This window comes from Aspergillus costaricaensis, assembly GCF_003184835.1.
Source record: "Aspergillus costaricaensis CBS 115574 unplaced genomic scaffold BO79scaffold_10, whole genome shotgun sequence".
Taxonomy (NCBI): Eukaryota; Fungi; Ascomycota; class Eurotiomycetes; order Eurotiales; family Aspergillaceae; genus Aspergillus; species Aspergillus costaricensis.
The window spans coordinates 127,440-144,151 of record NW_020291810.1 but is presented as its reverse complement, the minus strand read 5'-3'; the positions used below and the strand labels follow the sequence as shown (position 1 = coordinate 144,151).

At 53.3% G+C, this 16,712-nt stretch overlaps 8 protein-coding genes across 8 annotated transcripts; 2 read left to right on the top strand and 6 right to left on the bottom strand.

Moving 5' to 3' along the window:
- Positions 1-279: 279 nt before the first annotated feature.
- On the top strand, positions 280-999 carry BO79DRAFT_262111 (uncharacterized protein; the record flags this gene model as incomplete). Its single annotated transcript, XM_025686554.1, has 1 exon — positions 280-999. The coding sequence occupies one exon, from the start codon at positions 280-282 to the stop codon at positions 886-888; it is 609 nt and encodes a 202-aa protein (XP_025541299.1). The 3' UTR covers positions 889-999.
- A 510-nt stretch (positions 1,000-1,509) lies between these two features.
- Positions 1,510-2,516, bottom strand: BO79DRAFT_208309 (NmrA-like family protein). Its single transcript, XM_025682367.1, has one exon. It carries the CDS (start codon positions 2,509-2,511, stop codon positions 1,570-1,572), a length of 942 nt encoding a protein of 313 aa, XP_025541298.1. The 5' UTR covers positions 2,512-2,516; the 3' UTR covers positions 1,510-1,569.
- Positions 2,517-2,983: 467 nt separating this feature from the next.
- Positions 2,984-4,364, bottom strand: BO79DRAFT_286434 (FAD dependent oxidoreductase; the record flags this gene model as incomplete). The annotated part of the gene is made up of 1 exon (XM_025688472.1): positions 2,984-4,364. Exon 1 carries the CDS (start codon positions 4,205-4,207, stop codon positions 2,984-2,986), a length of 1,224 nt encoding a protein of 407 aa, XP_025541297.1. The 5' UTR covers positions 4,208-4,364.
- Positions 4,365-4,895: 531 nt separating this feature from the next.
- Positions 4,896-7,739, bottom strand: BO79DRAFT_286433 (uncharacterized protein). The gene is made up of 3 exons (XM_025688471.1): positions 7,027-7,739; positions 5,321-6,976; positions 4,896-5,268 (listed from the first exon to the last, which is right to left on the bottom strand). Exons 1-3 carry the CDS (start codon positions 7,591-7,593, stop codon positions 5,095-5,097), a joined length of 2,397 nt encoding a protein of 798 aa, XP_025541296.1. The 5' UTR covers positions 7,594-7,739; the 3' UTR covers positions 4,896-5,094.
- An 814-nt stretch (positions 7,740-8,553) lies between these two features.
- BO79DRAFT_244378 (NAD(P)-dependent oxidoreductase) lies at positions 8,554-9,456 on the bottom strand (the record flags this gene model as incomplete). The annotated part of the gene is made up of 3 exons (XM_025685363.1): positions 9,286-9,456; positions 9,144-9,218; positions 8,554-9,077 (listed from the first exon to the last, which is right to left on the bottom strand). The coding sequence occupies exons 1-3, from the start codon at positions 9,353-9,355 to the stop codon at positions 8,554-8,556; spliced, it is 669 nt and encodes a 222-aa protein (XP_025541295.1). The 5' UTR covers positions 9,356-9,456.
- A 976-nt stretch (positions 9,457-10,432) lies between these two features.
- On the bottom strand, positions 10,433-12,054 carry BO79DRAFT_253240 (cytochrome P450; the record flags this gene model as incomplete). The annotated part of the gene is made up of 3 exons (XM_025685984.1): positions 10,433-11,654; positions 11,701-11,888; positions 11,935-12,054. 3 exons carry the CDS (start codon positions 12,052-12,054, stop codon positions 10,433-10,435), a joined length of 1,530 nt encoding a protein of 509 aa, XP_025541294.1.
- A 569-nt stretch (positions 12,055-12,623) lies between these two features.
- Positions 12,624-14,730, bottom strand: BO79DRAFT_253239 (MDR family MFS transporter; the record flags this gene model as incomplete). Its single annotated transcript, XM_025685983.1, has 3 exons — positions 12,624-12,702; positions 12,754-14,079; positions 14,129-14,730. The coding sequence occupies 3 exons, from the start codon at positions 14,728-14,730 to the stop codon at positions 12,624-12,626; spliced, it is 2,007 nt and encodes a 668-aa protein (XP_025541293.1).
- Positions 14,731-15,546: 816 nt separating this feature from the next.
- Positions 15,547-16,328, top strand: BO79DRAFT_143828 (uncharacterized protein; the record flags this gene model as incomplete). Its single annotated transcript, XM_025678348.1, has 4 exons — positions 15,547-15,745; positions 15,795-15,919; positions 15,974-16,175; positions 16,228-16,328. 4 exons carry the CDS (start codon positions 15,547-15,549, stop codon positions 16,326-16,328), a joined length of 627 nt encoding a protein of 208 aa, XP_025541292.1.
- Positions 16,329-16,712: the final 384 nt, after the last annotated feature.

The window sequence follows — 16,712 nt, the reverse complement described above, 5'->3', positions numbered from 1 at the left end:
TTACTGACATACGGATTCTCTGGTTTTCCTACTCTTTTCGTTATCGGACATCCTTGGTATTGCAGGTGCTCCAATGCTCCGTGCGTTCCTGGGCAACCAATGGATTTCCATAAATTATAATTTCCAGGAAGATCGGCGAGAGTTGTGTTGCACACGGCCATTGATATTCCATCCGAATAGGTTGTGACTGACTCATAAGAAGTACTCCATTAGTAAGGATGTGTTATCGCCCCTATCAGCTTTGATGATCTGAGGGTACTGAATTGTTGTTCGACCGAAATGACCCACACAGCTATGAAAGCATTACTCCGCACCGCAATCTTCAGCCAGCCCTCTTCCATATTGGATGTATTGCAGCATGTGCAAGACGGCCCCCTTGGTCAGAAAATAACGCTCCTGCATTGGCTGGTGTCTGATAGTTTGTTCTACGTCGAAATCAACCCGATCGATATGCTGGGAAACTCTTTCTTTTGGAATCGAATCATTGCCTGCGGATATGGACCTATCGCCATTGTGCTCGCGCTTATTCTAGGGGGAGTGATGATGTGTACTGTCGTGGGACTAGGCATGAGACGTTTCGCATCACAGATGCCCATTGCAGGTAGCTGCAGTGCAGAAATCAGCGCTGCGTGTCATCCAACAGAGGGTGAGCAGCATGCCCTGAAGCCGATCATGTGGGGTGAAATTCCGGGGGCCGCAGTGCACCCGGAAAATGGAGACGATGCGGACGAAATCACCAGTGAACATGAACTGGAAGACAGGAGGGATGGGAATAGTGGTTATTCGCCGTTGAGCAAAGACACGGCTGGCGAAGGGGGTGTTTATGGCCATTGCAGTTTCACCTTGGGGGAAGTGGTCACTCCAAAACCATCAAGACTGTATATGTAGACCCATACGTAGATTCCAAGCAAAGACAGGACAAAGTTACAGTGGCATATTGCTCTAAATCGGAGTGGGAGGGATGTCGAATGTTGGTCGGACCCGAATGCCGGACACGACATTCTCGCAGAGGCAATGACATACAGGTACTAGAAGCAAGGCAACTGTCAGCTGTCATTAAATGAGAGGCGTACTTTGTGGAATCATACGAGCCCTCGACTTGTCCGCCTGACCATACAGTGGATATCACGCGGCGCCTGCGACTTGAGCCGACAATCACTTGTCCCAACGCCTACAGCCCACAAATTAATTACTAACACATCATTCTAAGGACAAGATGATTCTTGTTTGTAGCAGTGTGCAAATTGACGAGTGCAATGTGGAACAAAGTTCATCCTGATCCCGCTTATGCTTACTTGTTTGTACGTCATTTTCACTTTCAGTCTTCATCACTGCCATCTAGAACCTCCTCTCCGAATGAGCTTGGAACCCAGGGAAATTTGACTTTATCGGCAATCACGACCGACCCAATGTGCAATCAAGCCACCAGCTTGCCAGGGGTCAACACCCTGAGAATACGAACAATACCCATGACTGATTAATCATTGAAAAAATTGCTACTGGAGCACGCACCGACACTATTTACAGAAGGCCGAATATTGCAGTGTTCCTCAAAGGGAAGCCAGCATCTCAAGCACTGAACTTCTCTGGATTAGCCTCCACCCACTCATGCAACCGTGTCGCCGGCCTGCCAAGGTACTTTTCAATATTGCCAACTGCAGGCCCATACCGGGGGCTGTCCATGAAGGACTGACCATTCGCCGCGTTCTGGCAAAATCCAAGCACCGATCGCGCGATTGGCTCGGGCAGCCCGGACTCATTCACCAAGCTGTCCAAGGCTCCATTCTCACCCACCTCAGAGACATTGACCTCCTTGCCAAGAACTTTGCCAATAGTCTTGACGGCATCCCCAACGCCCATCTTCTCCGCGCCGACCAGATTCACGTACGGCTCGGCCAACGAGAGATCAGTTCCCTGGGCCCTGTGGGCAAGGATCGTGCCGCAAACACCTCCAATATCTTCCGGAGAGATCCAGTCAAAGGCTGCAGCAGGCCAAGCGAGCTTCACATGTCCGGTCTGAATGGGAGCCTTCCACCAGAGCGTGTTACTCGCGTAAAAGGCCGGCCGGACTGCTACATAGCTATTCGCTCCGAAGATCTCTTGCAAAGAGATCTCGGCCTGCGCATGCACATAGGCGATGTGATCCTCGGGCGACACATTGCGAACATCTTCCTGAATGCCGAAGCTGCTCAGCAGAACGACAAATTCGATTCCTGCCTCTTTGAGAGCGGTGAAACTCGCTCGCATGTGGTCAGATGAAGTCAGATCGGTGTAGATGAAGGCGTGCTTGGCTTTGCTCTGAGCTACTGCAGTGGAGATAGTATCTGGCTGCGAGAAGTCGGCCTGCACCCGTTCGAAACCTCCCTCGCTTTCCTTCTCCGCACTAAGACCGGGAATGGGTTTCGTGGGGTCGCGCATGGCGAGATACACCGTGGTTCCTAGTTGCTGGGCGGTGCGCGCGGCGGCCGAGCCGACCGCGCCTGTTGGACCAAAGACGATAACGGGAGCCATGTTGGTATATGCGAGTGACTATCAGGATGTCTACGCTGTGTCTCTCATATATAATGGTTGTCGTCGACAGTGGGTCGTGATTGCGAATTTGTCAGCCTCGGTCTCGGACCCACGGCAAACCGAAGAAGCGAACCGAGATGTGATGGAGTGATGTCATGTTGCTCCATCTATCGTATCAGTCAAATGGTCTTTACTGTATAGTGGAAAGGACGAGAGTGAAGAATAGTTAAATGTTTGTCTGATAGAGAAGCGATGTAAATCATAATAGAACAAGAAATGCCATTCAATCCCATATTACCATCACAGCACTTTTCAACCCTATTAAACCCAACAAAAAACATAAACCCAATATACCATATGAACAAACCAATCACGCTCTCAACTTCAACATCATCAGACCCAAAACCCCCGAAACAGCCCCAACCTTCACCCAACTCTTCCAACTGCACCCATTGCTACCACTACCATGCAGTCATTCCCTCGACAACCACTCCTCCACCATAGCCTCAAAATCCGGCTTATACAACCACCCCAACTCAAACCCCTTCTCCTCCTCCTCCTTTTCCCCATCATCCTCCCCAGCAGGCCTCGGCATCCTCCTCTTATCAATCTGCGCATTCAACGCCAACACCCTATCCACCCTCTCCTGCCTCCCCCTCTGCCAAACCTTCAACCCCCTCTCCAACCCGCCCTTCTGTCCCTGACACCTCGCCAAAACCAACGCATACGTAAACACATCCTCGAACGCCTGATTAATACCCTGCCCCGCCGACGGCGGAATCGCATGCGCCGCATCCCCCAGAATAACCACTCGGCAATGCTCCGAACTCCACTTCTCCAACTTGGGGACCATATAAAACGGCCACAGGTTGATTTTCTCCGCAGAGATGTTCGATACAGCCCGCTGCACTATCTCGGGGAACTCGTCCGCCCCTTCGCGCAGGAACTCGACGCACCAGTCCTTGTCGTTCATCAGCTTGGTCCATCCCTCCCGGTCGAGTTGGGCGGACCGTTTTTGCCGTCCGATGAGCACCTCGGACCCGTCGCGGAGTTGGGGCGCGATGACGAACGCCCCGTGGGTTTTGTTCATGATTGTTACGGGGATGTTATACCCCTCCGGGATGGCCAGTTGGGATGTAGGCACCGCGGCGGTGACGGCCATGGCGTTCATGAATTTGGGTTCGAGGTCTGGGTACAGGTATTTGCGGACTTTGGAGTGGATGCCATCGGCGCCGACGAGACAGGTAGCGGTGGAGGTGGTCCCGTCTTCGAATTCCCAGGTTATGTTCGATTCGGTTTCTGTGATGACTCGGCTGAATTTCTTGTGGTAGTGGATCGGGATCCCGGCTTCGGAGACCATCGCGGAGAGTTCCCGGATCAGCACGTGGCGGTAGATGCGCATCCCGCTGTAGCCGTATTTGGCGGCGTTGCCGAACTCGTATGTGTCCAGGGGGGTGTCGGCCGGGGAGCGGAAGTAGAGGTTGTCGAAGGAGTAGGCTTCCGGGCGGATCCGGCTGTAGACGCCCAGGGTGTCGAGGATGCGGAGGGCGTTGGGGGAGAGCATGATGGCTCCGCCGATGTTGAGCGGAGCGGAGCGTGCCTCGTAGATGGTGCAGGGGATGCGTTGCTGGTGCAGGGAGAGGGCCAGGGCTAGGCCGGAGAGGCCGGCGCCGATGATGGCGACGTGGGTGGACATGGTGTGATGATAGGGCGGAGGATGAATGTGTTGTAGGTGTGTAGATATGCAGAGATGCGGAAATGTGTAGATGGTAGATGTGCTTGCTATGCTGTGCTGAGATGATGCTGTGTCTGATGAACTCAAACTACAGCGGGACTTCGTTCCTTATATACCACACTCCTCGCCTTCATTCACAGGCATCCGTTTCAAGTTTCCGCCCCTTAACCCCGTGGCCCGAGTCATCTCGGGATTATCCAGCTGCCCGATGCCAGCACATAATGGAGTATAGGGGAAGTGTTACACAAACTGGTGACAGTGTTGGCTGATTGATAGTAGTAGCTTAGTGACGGGAATGATCGACGTCGGGCGGAAGCTGACCTGAGCTGAGATGAGCTGGTGGTCCGGATCCGAACCCGGATCCGATGGAGTCGGGGTTTTGGAGTACGTTACCCCTTTGGAATTGTCCGAGGGGAGTGTCGGGTATTGCCTGGTGTATATACACAGGTGATACTAGCAGTTATTTTGTTGAATATAGACAGGGTAGTGCCGTATTGGTGCAAGGTTGGTTGTGAGGATAGTTCATGGTGGGCTTGCACTACACACAGCACGGCGATTTCTGCAGACAATTTGCACCGGGGTATCCATTCACACATAAGTACACTATTACCAAGCAATACACAATTAAATAATACACTGGGAAACTCATCAAACTGGATACAGTGAAGAGGCGCTATGTACATCCCATCTATGAAGCACCAAACACCATCCCACTTTTCGCTCATAACCAAATCAGCGATTAACTGATTGTAACCAATACTAAACTGACTGTGACTGCACAATGCATATCGCTGCGTCATTCGTCGTAGGCCTTATTATCGACAAACTGAGATAATGCAGGCACTAATTTACATGTTCCAGGCAAACGATCCATCTTCAAATGCAAATGGATCACCGCGGAAGTTGTTGAATTCTGTCGCCAAGGCAGACGACTCCGCTAGGAAGTCGGGCAGCTGTGGCTGCGTGGAGGGCGTGTAGCCGGGGTCTGTGGTAGTAGGGAAGATAGGCTGTGTGGTTTGAAGCTAGAAACATTAGCATGGATCCATAACAATATTGATAAAAAAGGGGGTATACCATTTGTGCAAAATCGGTCAGGTTAAATGCAAACGATTGCTGCGCTACAGACGGCAACAGATGCTGTCGACACGCCGACAGCGCCTTCACAGCCCCCTGCTGCATCCACCGCTCCTTGAGCTCGGCGGACCCCCGCGCCCGCACCGATTGCAGCACCACGGCCAGCAGCATGACATCTTTAATGTTGCTGCCGGTTTCGCCGATCGTGCGGGTCAGCCCGTCGAGCGTATTCTCGACAATGCGCGTAAGACTGGCCTTGGTGTGTGTAGTCGTCGGCTGACTGGGCGAGTAGGCGGGAGCGGGCGCCATCGGCGTCGGGGCCCCGGAATGCTGCTGGTTGGACAGTTTCATATACCCGCACACACTCAGCGCAGCCCATGGAATATCGTTCTTGCAAAAGAGCTGGAACACGTCCCAGTAGGCAGTTGATTTGAAGACGTCCAGATCCGCCACGTTAGGATCGAAGTAATCCTGGTAAGAGAGCACCACCAGCGAAGACTCCAAACACGCTTGCTCGATCTCCAGGAAGAGTTGGTCCTCGCGACTCTCGCCCATGACGATCGGCCGGTAGAGGCACAGCAAGGGTCGACGCATGTATACGTCCAGCAGCACCCGGTTCAACAAGAGGGCTGGTCCAGGGGTCTCTCCATGAATCGGTGACGGATCCAGCTTAAGCGGGGGGGGAATCTGTCGCAGACATTCTTCCAGACGTCGGCCCTGCTTGACAATGTCGCGCAGATCCAGTCCCGGGCTCGAAGTGCGCACCAACGACATAGCTCGGATGCGGTGGGGTAACGAGGAGGCCAAGGTGACTTGCGCGAGGGTATCCGTCCACTCATGCAGTGGTTTCGCCGGCGGCAGCTCCGTGGTGGATTCGTCGAAATCGGTGTCATTCAAATTGGTCGGGATAAGCGGATCAAAGTCCAGATCCGGGATGGTCACGGGCATACCCGAGGCGATGGAGGTTTGCAGGTCCATCTCCACAATAGTAATCCACAAGCGGCGCCGGACTTCGATCTGAAACGGTGAGAGCTGCTTATTCCCGGACAGATCCAAATGCAGGCCCACCACCATGGCCGACCGCACGAGCGTGCCGGTGGCGCGCCACAGCTCCTCCTGCGAGGCCAGCCGCAGTCGTCGCGCCAACAACACGAGCGCCTCAATCTGCAACGAGACCAGCTCGGTGCGCTGCTTGCGCCCCAGCTTCTGCAGCCATACGCGCACGAGGTTGACGGCGGGCGTCTGCAAGTACTCCCAAACGGAGGAATACTCGAGTCGGAAGCTAGGGTCTTCCAGAGGCAGCGCGGCTGCCAGAACGGCCGTCAGTTGCGGCAAGAAAGTGGCGGAGCGTTCAGCGTCCGGCCCTGGAGTGGTCCAGAAATCGGCATACTGGCGGAGGAAAGAAGGGACGTGCAACATGCGTAGGGTACGTTCAAAGTTGGTGGTGTACAAGTTCACGAGTCGGTCACAGACCGCTTTAGATGGTAGAGAGCTCTGCATCTGCAGCAGCTCGGGCGAGTAGTCGAGGTCGGGCATAGATTCTGGTGAGCTCATGGGCAGCTTAGATTTACTCTGTAGAAACTGGACTTCCTTGGCCAGCCCCAAGATGGCAGAGTCCTTGGTGCAGCGTTCAATGAACTCTCTCGCTTCGGAGAACTACAAGCTGTTAAATACGCATCCCACTGACAAATCTAGATCGGGATTACCTGATGCAACAAGGTGGTCCGGTTGTTCTGGCCATGGTAACGTGATCGCGTGCCCTTTCCTTTGACGACTAGAGTACCGGGATACGGGGGAGCATGGGTCGACGGGGTGGTCTGGCGGACAGACGGACTGGCATCGCGGGCCACCACATCCTTAAGGGAGCCAGCATACGAGCGCGTCAGCGGCTTCAAGGAGAGCACCTCTTCTACACGCTGCAATCGTTGCTGAAGATCCTCCAGCAGACCGATAGCAGCGGGCGGCGGAGGCAGCCTGGCACCAGCCGGATCTCCCCGAGGATCGGAGGGAAACGGGAAGTCAGGTGGCAGATGCATGCGCTTCGCACTGGGCTGGTCCGGCAGACCATCAACGCCATCAGGACTGGGATGGAAGACACAGTCCGGGGCACAACCTGCTTTGGAGCAGTTCTCGCAGGGCATGACCCGGTCGCACTTGAGCTTCTTCTTGCGACAGCGCAAGCACGAAACCACGGGCCGGGGACGTTTGCGGGTCAGGGAAGCGTCCCCGGCCAGCTCGGTGGGCGGGGAGATCTGGCCAGACACGGGACTCATTGCTGGCAAAAGAGATTTTCGGAGAGTGCTCGCGTCGGAGATGGGAAACAAAGTCGCACAAGGGGAGCCAGTCTAAGGAAAGAATGGGGGTAAGGGTTGGCGTGTGAGGGGGAGACAATAATAAAGACCAGCAGGTTTCAAGAGTGCGACTGGGCCACCGTCACATCGAGACTTCAGGCTAAGCTGACAGGCGCGCAAGGCGGATGCAGTGCAGCAGTAGTAGCAGTAGCAAGCAGTAGCAAGCAGGGGCCGTCGTAGGAGTGGATGCAGGAAAGTAAGACGAGGAGATTATTGGCGATGGGAGGAATCCACAAGTCACAGCCAAGTCTGACATCCACCCCAAGACTGCTTGTGTTTGCCTTCCTCTGCCCAGCTCTTAGTCTACTTTCTGGTTCAACTGGTGGAGCAGAACCATAACAACAAGGGCTGCGAGACTCTCTCTCCACTTTTTGCCCCTTAGAGCTTTCTCCAGGATGCCACATAGACTAACAGTGCAGATTGTCTTTGTTTGTCCGTTCACCGCCTTCCCCTCCAAGTAACTTACCAGGCTACAGCGGATCTGCTTACCTCAGCCTCGTATCGACTCGCGTTTATCTCGTATTGCTGCCTGACCAGGCCAAGCCAAGATGAAGACCCTGAAAATCATCACTGAGGAAAAGAAAAGTTTATCGCATTTCTGCTGAATAAATAGAAAAAAAAGCCACAATTAATACGAAGCCAAGAGATCTGATAACATACATAAAACTTCACGCCATGCCAGGTGTAAATGCCCAGAGATGATGAAACACAAACCATGAGGGGAAAAAAAAAAGAAATAGAATAAGAAACAATCATTGCCCTGTCGATCTAACCCTGAATCGTCTCCAAATTCTCCGCTCCCACCCGCTCCGCCCCGGATCGGCCCTCGTGAGATGATGGGAGATTGCCCATGTCAATATCTAGAACAGATCGAGAAAAATTCTAGTTGGTGATCACTGGTGCCGTGTTATCCCATTTGTTGGTCTCAGCAGCATCCACCAACCAGCGGGCCACCGTGATCCGACTGGTGCTGGCCATCATGGGCACTCCCTTGCCATGATCCGGCCACACTTTGACCGGCTGGTTGGCATCGGGCGTCTCCACCAGCCGCGACGGTCGCACCATCACATAGTCCAGTCCACTGGCCTGCACTGCCTTGGCCGTCGCGTTGTGATCGTCATACTGATACGACATGTTGGACTTCTTCATCAGCAGCCGCAGCACGCAGTGCATGTTGTCCCACGATTCCCCAACTCCAAACGCCTGCAGGATGACCGTTTTGCGTACTCCAAACTCCTTCATCGCCGCCAGCACGTTGTTGTTGCAGTCCGTCATCAGTCGAGGAGGTGAGATTGGCGCCGCAAAGGGGCTGTCGCTGGCCCGTGGGGCGTTGAGTGTCACAATTACCACATCTGGTATGTCGGCTTGGAACGCGGCACGGACATCCTCCAGTTCGGTGGGGGTTCCTGGTGAGGTTTTAGTTAGTTGGAGTCGATTCCTTTAGATGTCGAGAGACTATGACTGCGACTAACCTTGGACAACTTTTAGCCCGGCACGAGCTCCACCCAGTGATTCGGGCTTGCGGGCCAACGTGGTAACCTGGTGGCCTAGATTATTGTTAGCATTTTAGCCGATACAACCAATGAATTGCAAGTTGCAGCGAGAGACACTTACCGCGACTCAGCAGGTCATCGATGACGAGCTTTCCACACCGGCCACTTCCACCAATCACAAGAACGCGCATGATGTTATTTTGTGATTATTGAAGGGTTGCTTTGAGTAGGATAGAGATGACAGGATCCGGAGGAATTGGTCTGGTGTATTCTCGTTTCGTCTTATGTAGTGTAAATTATTTGCAGTTGTAGCTGATGGAGAGGAGTGCATTACTGCTGGCGTCAGAGGCCCTATATACCCTGCCGGCCACGAGGCTCTGTCCGGACCAGTACTCGGATCCGACCGGACAGATATCGACTCGTCCGGACGGAGCAGATGGTAAGCATGCAGATCATTTCGATCCCGCCGCTTGTAGCGGGGCCGATCTGAGTGATAGGGAAGCCGTTGCAGGATGAATCCTTGACCAGGGCTCGGAGCGGGCTTTTTCTTACTGATTTGGGGGTTATCTCCGGGTCAGGGGTTCCCCGAGGGGGTTGAACCGGGTTCAACCGTGGGTGGTATCGCATGGTGCAGGGATGAGTTCTTTGTTGAGATTCATTCCAGAAAGCAGGGATGTTCCGGTCAGGTTCTAATTATATTCATCGCGGTGATGTAAGTGGTAGAAATGAGTGCAGATGGTGACGCGATACCACTGGAGTGTGAAGATATATATTCCACTCGTTAGTGCCATAGTGCATACTACCCGAGTTGAAAAAGTGCCACATAATGCATCCGATGAATTGACGAAGGAACTTGGATGTTCATAATTACTACCGAATAGATTCTCGTAGACACATCTAGCACACTGTTTAAATCCCCCACCTCATTCATCATAGATCATCTTTGTTCGGAGTAGACTAAGATAGTCCAGATCTCCGACTCCACTCGGCACCTTCCGGATCGACACCCATCCCTTACTTCCATTCCATATAACTCCACCCACGATCTACTGATGAGATTCACTCAGGGGTATTACAAATTTGAACAAAGCAAGGGGGCCATGTGAAACGCCCCTCATATCCACGGTTACCTCCCGTTCCCGTTGAAGCTACCAAGAACCGACACAAGCGACATCAAACATCTAGACACAAGTTCATAATCGCTAAATCATGTAAATACATACAACTCTATCATCTTTTCATCGATCCATATAGCCAATACAATCTATCTAAGCCCTCTTCTCACATACCACCTTCATATCAGGATGATTGATCCAAATCTCCTTATTCCTGCCCCACTCCTCCATAGCCTCTGGCTTAACCATCCGCAGGTCATATCCCTCTACTAAATGGACCAGGATCGCCCGGATCACCACACTCGCTACAAACTTGCCCATGCACTGCCTTGGCCCAAACCCGAATCGCCAGAAGTGGTACCTCGCCTGGGTTAAGCTCCTCGCCAGGAACCGATCCGGCTGGTACAAGTGGCGCTCCTCGCCCCAGTACGGGTTCCGGATGTTGAGCGCGTACGAATCCACCACGAAATTGGTCCCAGCGGGGAAGTGGTATCCGCCTACTGTTCTGGCCGTGGGGATGGCTTGTGGCACTGAGAACGCGGCGAGGGGGCGGAGACGCGCGGATTCTTCCACACAGGCCGCCAGCAGGGTGCTGTTGTCCAGGAGGTAGGCGTCAACTTCGCCGTCTACGGAGATGGCGCGTTGCTGCTCGACTTCCTCGCGGAGGCGCTTGGCGATATCGCGGTATGCGGCAAGGAAGACCACGTTCCAGCTAACACCGCCAATGGTCACGTCGAGGTTGGCGTAGAGCATCTCGTCCAGCGTGTGCAGGAGTTCCTGGGTGCTGATTTGACCGGCATCCCGGGCGGCGAAGAAATCGATGATAGGGGCGTTGAGTTTCTGCTCGACGGCACGACGGTGTGCCAACTCGTTGAAGGCTAGCCAGCGTTGCTGGAAGGCGGCCAGCTCACGATTGGCTTGCGTGGGGAGGAATCGCGACCAAGCGAAACGAGTCAAACCGCCCTTGATGACATGCTTCATCAGGTTCTCGCGTTGCGGGGCCAAGCGACGCAGCTCGGCTTCGACATCTGGAGCGAGGCGACCGTAGACAACTTCGGCGACTACCAGGAAGGGGAGCAACTTGAGGTCGTCTGCCGGGTCGAGCAAGCCTCGGGACAGGTCGCGGGTGTCCCAGAGTTCCTGGAAGAATTGCTCCGTGCGGCGCTTGACGAGCGGGATGTACGTCGTCGAGGCGTTGCGGTGGAAGGGCTTCTCCATGATGGCTCGCACGCGCTGCCATTGATCCTGACTGACCAGTCCGACACACTGGCCCAGCAGTTCACCGAGAAGGTATCCCGAGTTGTTGTTCTTGGCCTTGAGGTGGGTGTGCGAATCTTTGAAGACGGCTTGGATGTGCTCGGGACGGGTGAGGACGCTATAATGATCAGTAATTGTCGTCAAGAAGAAGGAGGTAGACGTACACTTCTGGGTTCATGCCAGACCAGAGACGGTAGATGGCTCCAAACTGGCGCTCCCAGCGCTCCGAGTTGCTCTGACCTTGCAAGAACTTGGCCCCGTCGCCTTGTCCATCGGGCCACTGGTACGGCAGGGTAGGCAGCGGACTGTTATCGTCGACATGATGTACAGGAAAGCGACGTGAAAGATGAACCTGAGATGTGAGCTGAAGCCACGGTTATAATCAAGAAAATGCTTACCCGAAGAATAGCAGAGATCAAACGGTTGATCGTGTTTGTTATGGGTGTGCGGAATTTGACGGCCACCAGGATGGCCACGATGAGGACCGCCTGGCCCGCAAGGAGAATTGTCGTATTCATGGTGATGGCAGTTATTGCAGTTGATTGTTTGTTGCAGACTGAGCTCATCATGGCAGCTATATACTTCAATAATGATGCGCGACCGATGCGGATAGCCTCATGGGGGCCACGGAGCAGGAAATCGGATCCGAGGCCGGATATGCTCACCCGCAGGCTGAAACATGGCAATACGAGATGCAGTCAGAGTGGATCTGTCAGATTCTGCACGATCCGTCTGAAGAAGGATCCTCTTCTCGCGTGGCTCTGCACAGACGCCCCGTAGGAGCGGCCGGAATTAACGAACGAGCCATTCAGAGCCAAGCGGGAGCCGTGGGATGGCGCAATCTCGTGTGGTGAGCTGAAAGATTACCAAGCATGGAGAATCGATGCAATTGGTGCGAGGATGCAGATTGAGCAGCGTTGAAGATGTTGGTGTCGTGATACTGGTCGATGATGATTATTGCAGGAAATAGATACGCGGATATTGAAGGCAAAATCATCATATTCATAGACTATCTTGAACTAACGACGCCAACGCCATGTACAAAGCCAGAAAGTCATTACAATAAACCCTAATAACATATACGCCATTATGCATTAGATGAATCGCCGTTTTTCTCCTCCTTCAACCCATACTTCGTGTCCAATTTCGTTCGCAGCGTAATTTCACTGTACTCATTAGAATCCAACCAAATATACACAGCAACAAGATCAACTTACCGTTCCAAGAAAACCAGCATAAAGCCGACTCCAGCAATAACAGTCGCGAAAATCCACACAATCTTCAAGCTGTCTGCATACAACCCTATTACCTGATTTCTCACATCCCCAGTAAGCGAGTTGACATAGTCCTTGGTACCATGCTCGTAGGCAGCTCCTCCGCCGAGCGTCTTCTGGACACTGTCACTGTTGATTCCCGAGAGATCGTGCTCCACCTGAGCGTTGAAGATTGCCGACGGTACTGATACACCCCAGACCACACCAAACTGGCGCACAAAGGCCCATGCTGCTGTAGCAGCTGCAGTGTCTTGGTCGGAAAATTCAGCCTGCACAGCTGGTAGCAGCGTGCTCAGAGAGGAGCCTGATCCGAGGGCCACGACAATTTGCACCATGATCCAGGCAACGTCTGGCGAGTTTTCATCAAGCGTGATAAAACAGCCAAAACCTAGTGTGAATAGCGCGAAGCCGATAAAGTGGAAGGGCTTGTAGCGACCGAATTTGGATAGCAGGGCACCACTGACTACCGAGGCTGGTACCAACACCAGTACCGTCGGAAGCATCATCACACCCGACCGAATGGGAGAGGCCAGAAGCACGGCTTGGAAGTAGACCGGAAGGAAGTAGATAACAAGCAGGGTGAGCATGGACTGGATGAAGGTGATGGTGAATGCGGTGGCCGAAGTGCGGCGTGTGAAGAGACGCATCGGCAGCGTGGGCTGGCGGCAGAAGTTGCTCTGCTCGTAGAAGATAAACACGACAATTCCATAGAACCCAAAGACCAGCGAGATAATGGTCGAGTATGACTTCCACGGCCAGAGTGTACCGCCGTACGCCAGAGCTACCAGAATGAATGAGATGGCCAGGATGAAAATCAGGTTGCCGCCATAGTCGATCTGCTTCAGACGGCGCTTGATGGATGTTTCCTCGCTGCGATGACCGACTTGCAGGAAGACAAACAGCAACACCATTGAGATTCCTCCGACAGGAAGATTGAGATAGAAGACCCAGCGCCAGGTAGTTTGTTGCACTATCAGTCCTCCAACGATGGGCCCCAACGAGGTGCCAACCGAGACGGCCGCAAAGACAATGGCCATGAGACGACCACGTTCGCGCAAAGGCACCAGGTCACACACAATCAGGTTCACCAGCAGTGTAATACCACCACCACCGATACCCTGGATGACGCGACCGGCAATAAGGGCGTTCATGCTCGGTGCACCACCGCTGATGCCGCTGCCCAGCACGAACATGGCTACCGCGAAGATGATCAACCATCGCCGGCCGAAGATGTCAGCCATTTGCCCATACAGAGGTTGAAAGACGGTACTATATGCTATTAGCATTGTTGATTACTGTGGATAGTTGCACGACTTACTTGGTAAGGAAATATCCAGTCGAAGCCCAGACATACGCTTCGCCGCCGCCGAGGTCCTCCACGATGGTTGGCAGCGCCGTTGAGATGACTGTTCCTTCTAACGCAACCAGCAGATTTGTTACACACAGTGCGACCATGATGGCCCATATTCGGGGTCCGTATTTGGTCTTGGTGGGTGGTTCCTCCTGCTCTTCGACCTTGAGTTGCTCGGTCGGTTCCGTCAGACCCAGAGCTTCGACCGAGTCTTCAATAATGGAATGACGATAAATTCCACTCAGCCGCTTGGACCCAGCGCCGGCTCCTCCGTAGCCCTGAGCTTCAATAGCATCGTGAAAGATATCGCTGGACACACTTAGACGCTGGCTGAGCCGTCTGGTACGGCTGCGTCGGCTGGCGTTGCGTTCCAGCCCTTCCCGGGGTCTGGCAACGGGGACGGGAACATCGGGCCATTCCCCGGGAACTTGATGAGGTTCAGTCGGCTCTTCCTCAACTTCCTCAATGCGAGGAGTAGTAGTGCTGGTAGGTGGCGGGAGGGCTTCGGGTTGGCGCACCCGGATCTCAATAATGGTGTCTCGCGTGTTCAGGGCAATGGATCCAGCCATGGTCACTGTTCTAGGACAAGAGAGACAGAAGCATCCACACAATTAGATCTATCATACCATTCTTCTTGCAATCTTCGGCAACATAAAGGATCTCAATAGCTTTCGGCCTGAATGGCAACTGCATGCATGCTGGTCCGATCGGATCCGAACCGGTGCAGTCTCCGACATGTCCGCTGCAGGATTCTGACAGGCGCAGATGCACCTGTCTGGCCCCCACGTGGCTATCCGACGTGGTCTATAGATCTCTCTAACGACATTCGGGTAGTATACGAGTTGCAGGAGGCTCATCGCCATGCCATGCGACGAGGTGAGATGTTAGTGCTGATCGGGAATGTAAATCTTCAAGCTGAAACCATGGATCCCATCCGTGCGGAACCATCCCATCAGTATCCAATCAACAGCCAGATAAACTGACTTCAATGTTATGTCATGCCTAGCATTTTTGGACAAAGGATACGAAGGATGAAGTTCGTATCACGAGCGGGGAGGTGGCTATGCTTCTCGATACATTCCTCTGCTGAGACCACAATGCCAGTACTGGTACACCTTCGCTACACCGGACCGGATCAGGAGTCATACCAAGAGGCACATGTAGACAGGATTCAAACCAGTGGGGGCGAGACCAAGGAAGTTACAATGGTCAAGACTGAAATGAGAGCGTTGAAGAAGTATATAAAGAACCAGACTGGAAGTTGATGGACCTCCATGAACAGTCTCAACGCTTCAATCACAGCAATCACCTCAAGAACCCAAACTCCCAGCGACCTTCTGTCGATCTCAATCTCTACAATCTCATCTTCATCTCCATCAGCCACGATGTACTTCCCTCTCGCCTTTGCAACCTTCGTCTTCTCGGCCCTGGCCCTGCCAACCGGGGGCAACAACAAGGTCCTCCCTGCCTGCGACGCGACCCCTCGTCCTTGTTCGTGTCCTGCGGGCACCTTCTTGCAAAACTCCACCAGCTGGGCGACCTGGCCAGTCCCCGCAAAGGACATCTCGGACATTACTGCCAACTGTTTGTGAAACCTCATGCTTACCCGATATGCAATGGCTGACTGGGATAGTCTTTGAAACGGCCTGGTTTGGTACCAGTCCCACGGAGACCCATGGCGAGCCCTACACTCCTGGAGCCGAGCGTGTTCTGTATGGAGAGCTTCCCAACGCGGGCGTGTATCCGATGACCGAAGAGGTGAGCGAGATACTGTGAAGGCAAGGATCTGAGCACGGCTGACTGTGTCACCAGTTGAGGACGTTCAAGTGGCTGCCGCGCAACAAGGGCTACCAGCTCACCTTCGGCCTGGCTGGCGTGCCCTTCTATTACAACACTACTTCCGGACCCGCTGGACAGCTTGGTGGCACCTGGGAGTGGGTGGATGTGCACGCCATTGGCAAGAAGGAGACGTACATGCTGTGGAACATCTACGCCTGTTTCTCCTCTGCTTACGGTACGTCTTATTGCTTCCGAGGACTACTGCTTGTGTTACTAATGCTGGGCAGACTTTGCGGGATTCCACGAGAGCGCCATGAACAACATCACGGCCATCTTGAAGGCGGAAGGAAAGATGACGGGAGAGATGAACGGGCCTCACTCTTACTAGTGAACAGCGTCGGAAATAGTATCTTTCTGCTTCGATAGTTTTGTGTTTTGCTTACGAGATTGCATTGTGGAAGGACCACTGAGCACTCCTGTTGATTTGCGGGTTAAACTGGATAGTTTCGATAGTTTGGAGTTAAAACAGCATTGAATATTTTCTTAGTTTCACCAGATGTCATGCCAAGTAAAACGGTTATCCTCGGAACTTTCACATGATCAATAACGGCCAGTTGGTAATGCAGTTGACTCATCAGAGGAATAACTCTGACACAGAGACAGTCAGCAGCATTGCCTCTGTTGCTGATTATCGGCTGTGCGGGCAATACGAGAAGCTTATGTGCGCCTCCTGCCCTGCTCTCCCGTCCTCATTATTTTTAGATTATCTCCT

Bases quoted from the DNA above. Each gene is read 5' to 3' on its own strand.
- BO79DRAFT_208309 (XM_025682367.1), bottom strand. From the start codon at position 2,511: ATGGCTCCCGTTATCGTCTTTGGTCCAACAGGCGCGGTCGGCTCGGCC.
- BO79DRAFT_286433 (XM_025688471.1), bottom strand. From the start codon at position 7,593: ATGAGTCCCGTGTCTGGCCAGATCTCCCCGCCCACCGAGCTGGCCGGG. The intron at 6,977-7,026 runs GTAATCCCGATC...AACAGCTTGTAG, and splicing joins GGACCACCTTGTTGCATCAG to TTCTCCGAAGCGAGAGAGTT. The intron at 5,269-5,320 runs GTATACCCCCTT...TAATGTTTCTAG, and splicing joins TGACCGATTTTGCACAAATG to CTTCAAACCACACAGCCTAT.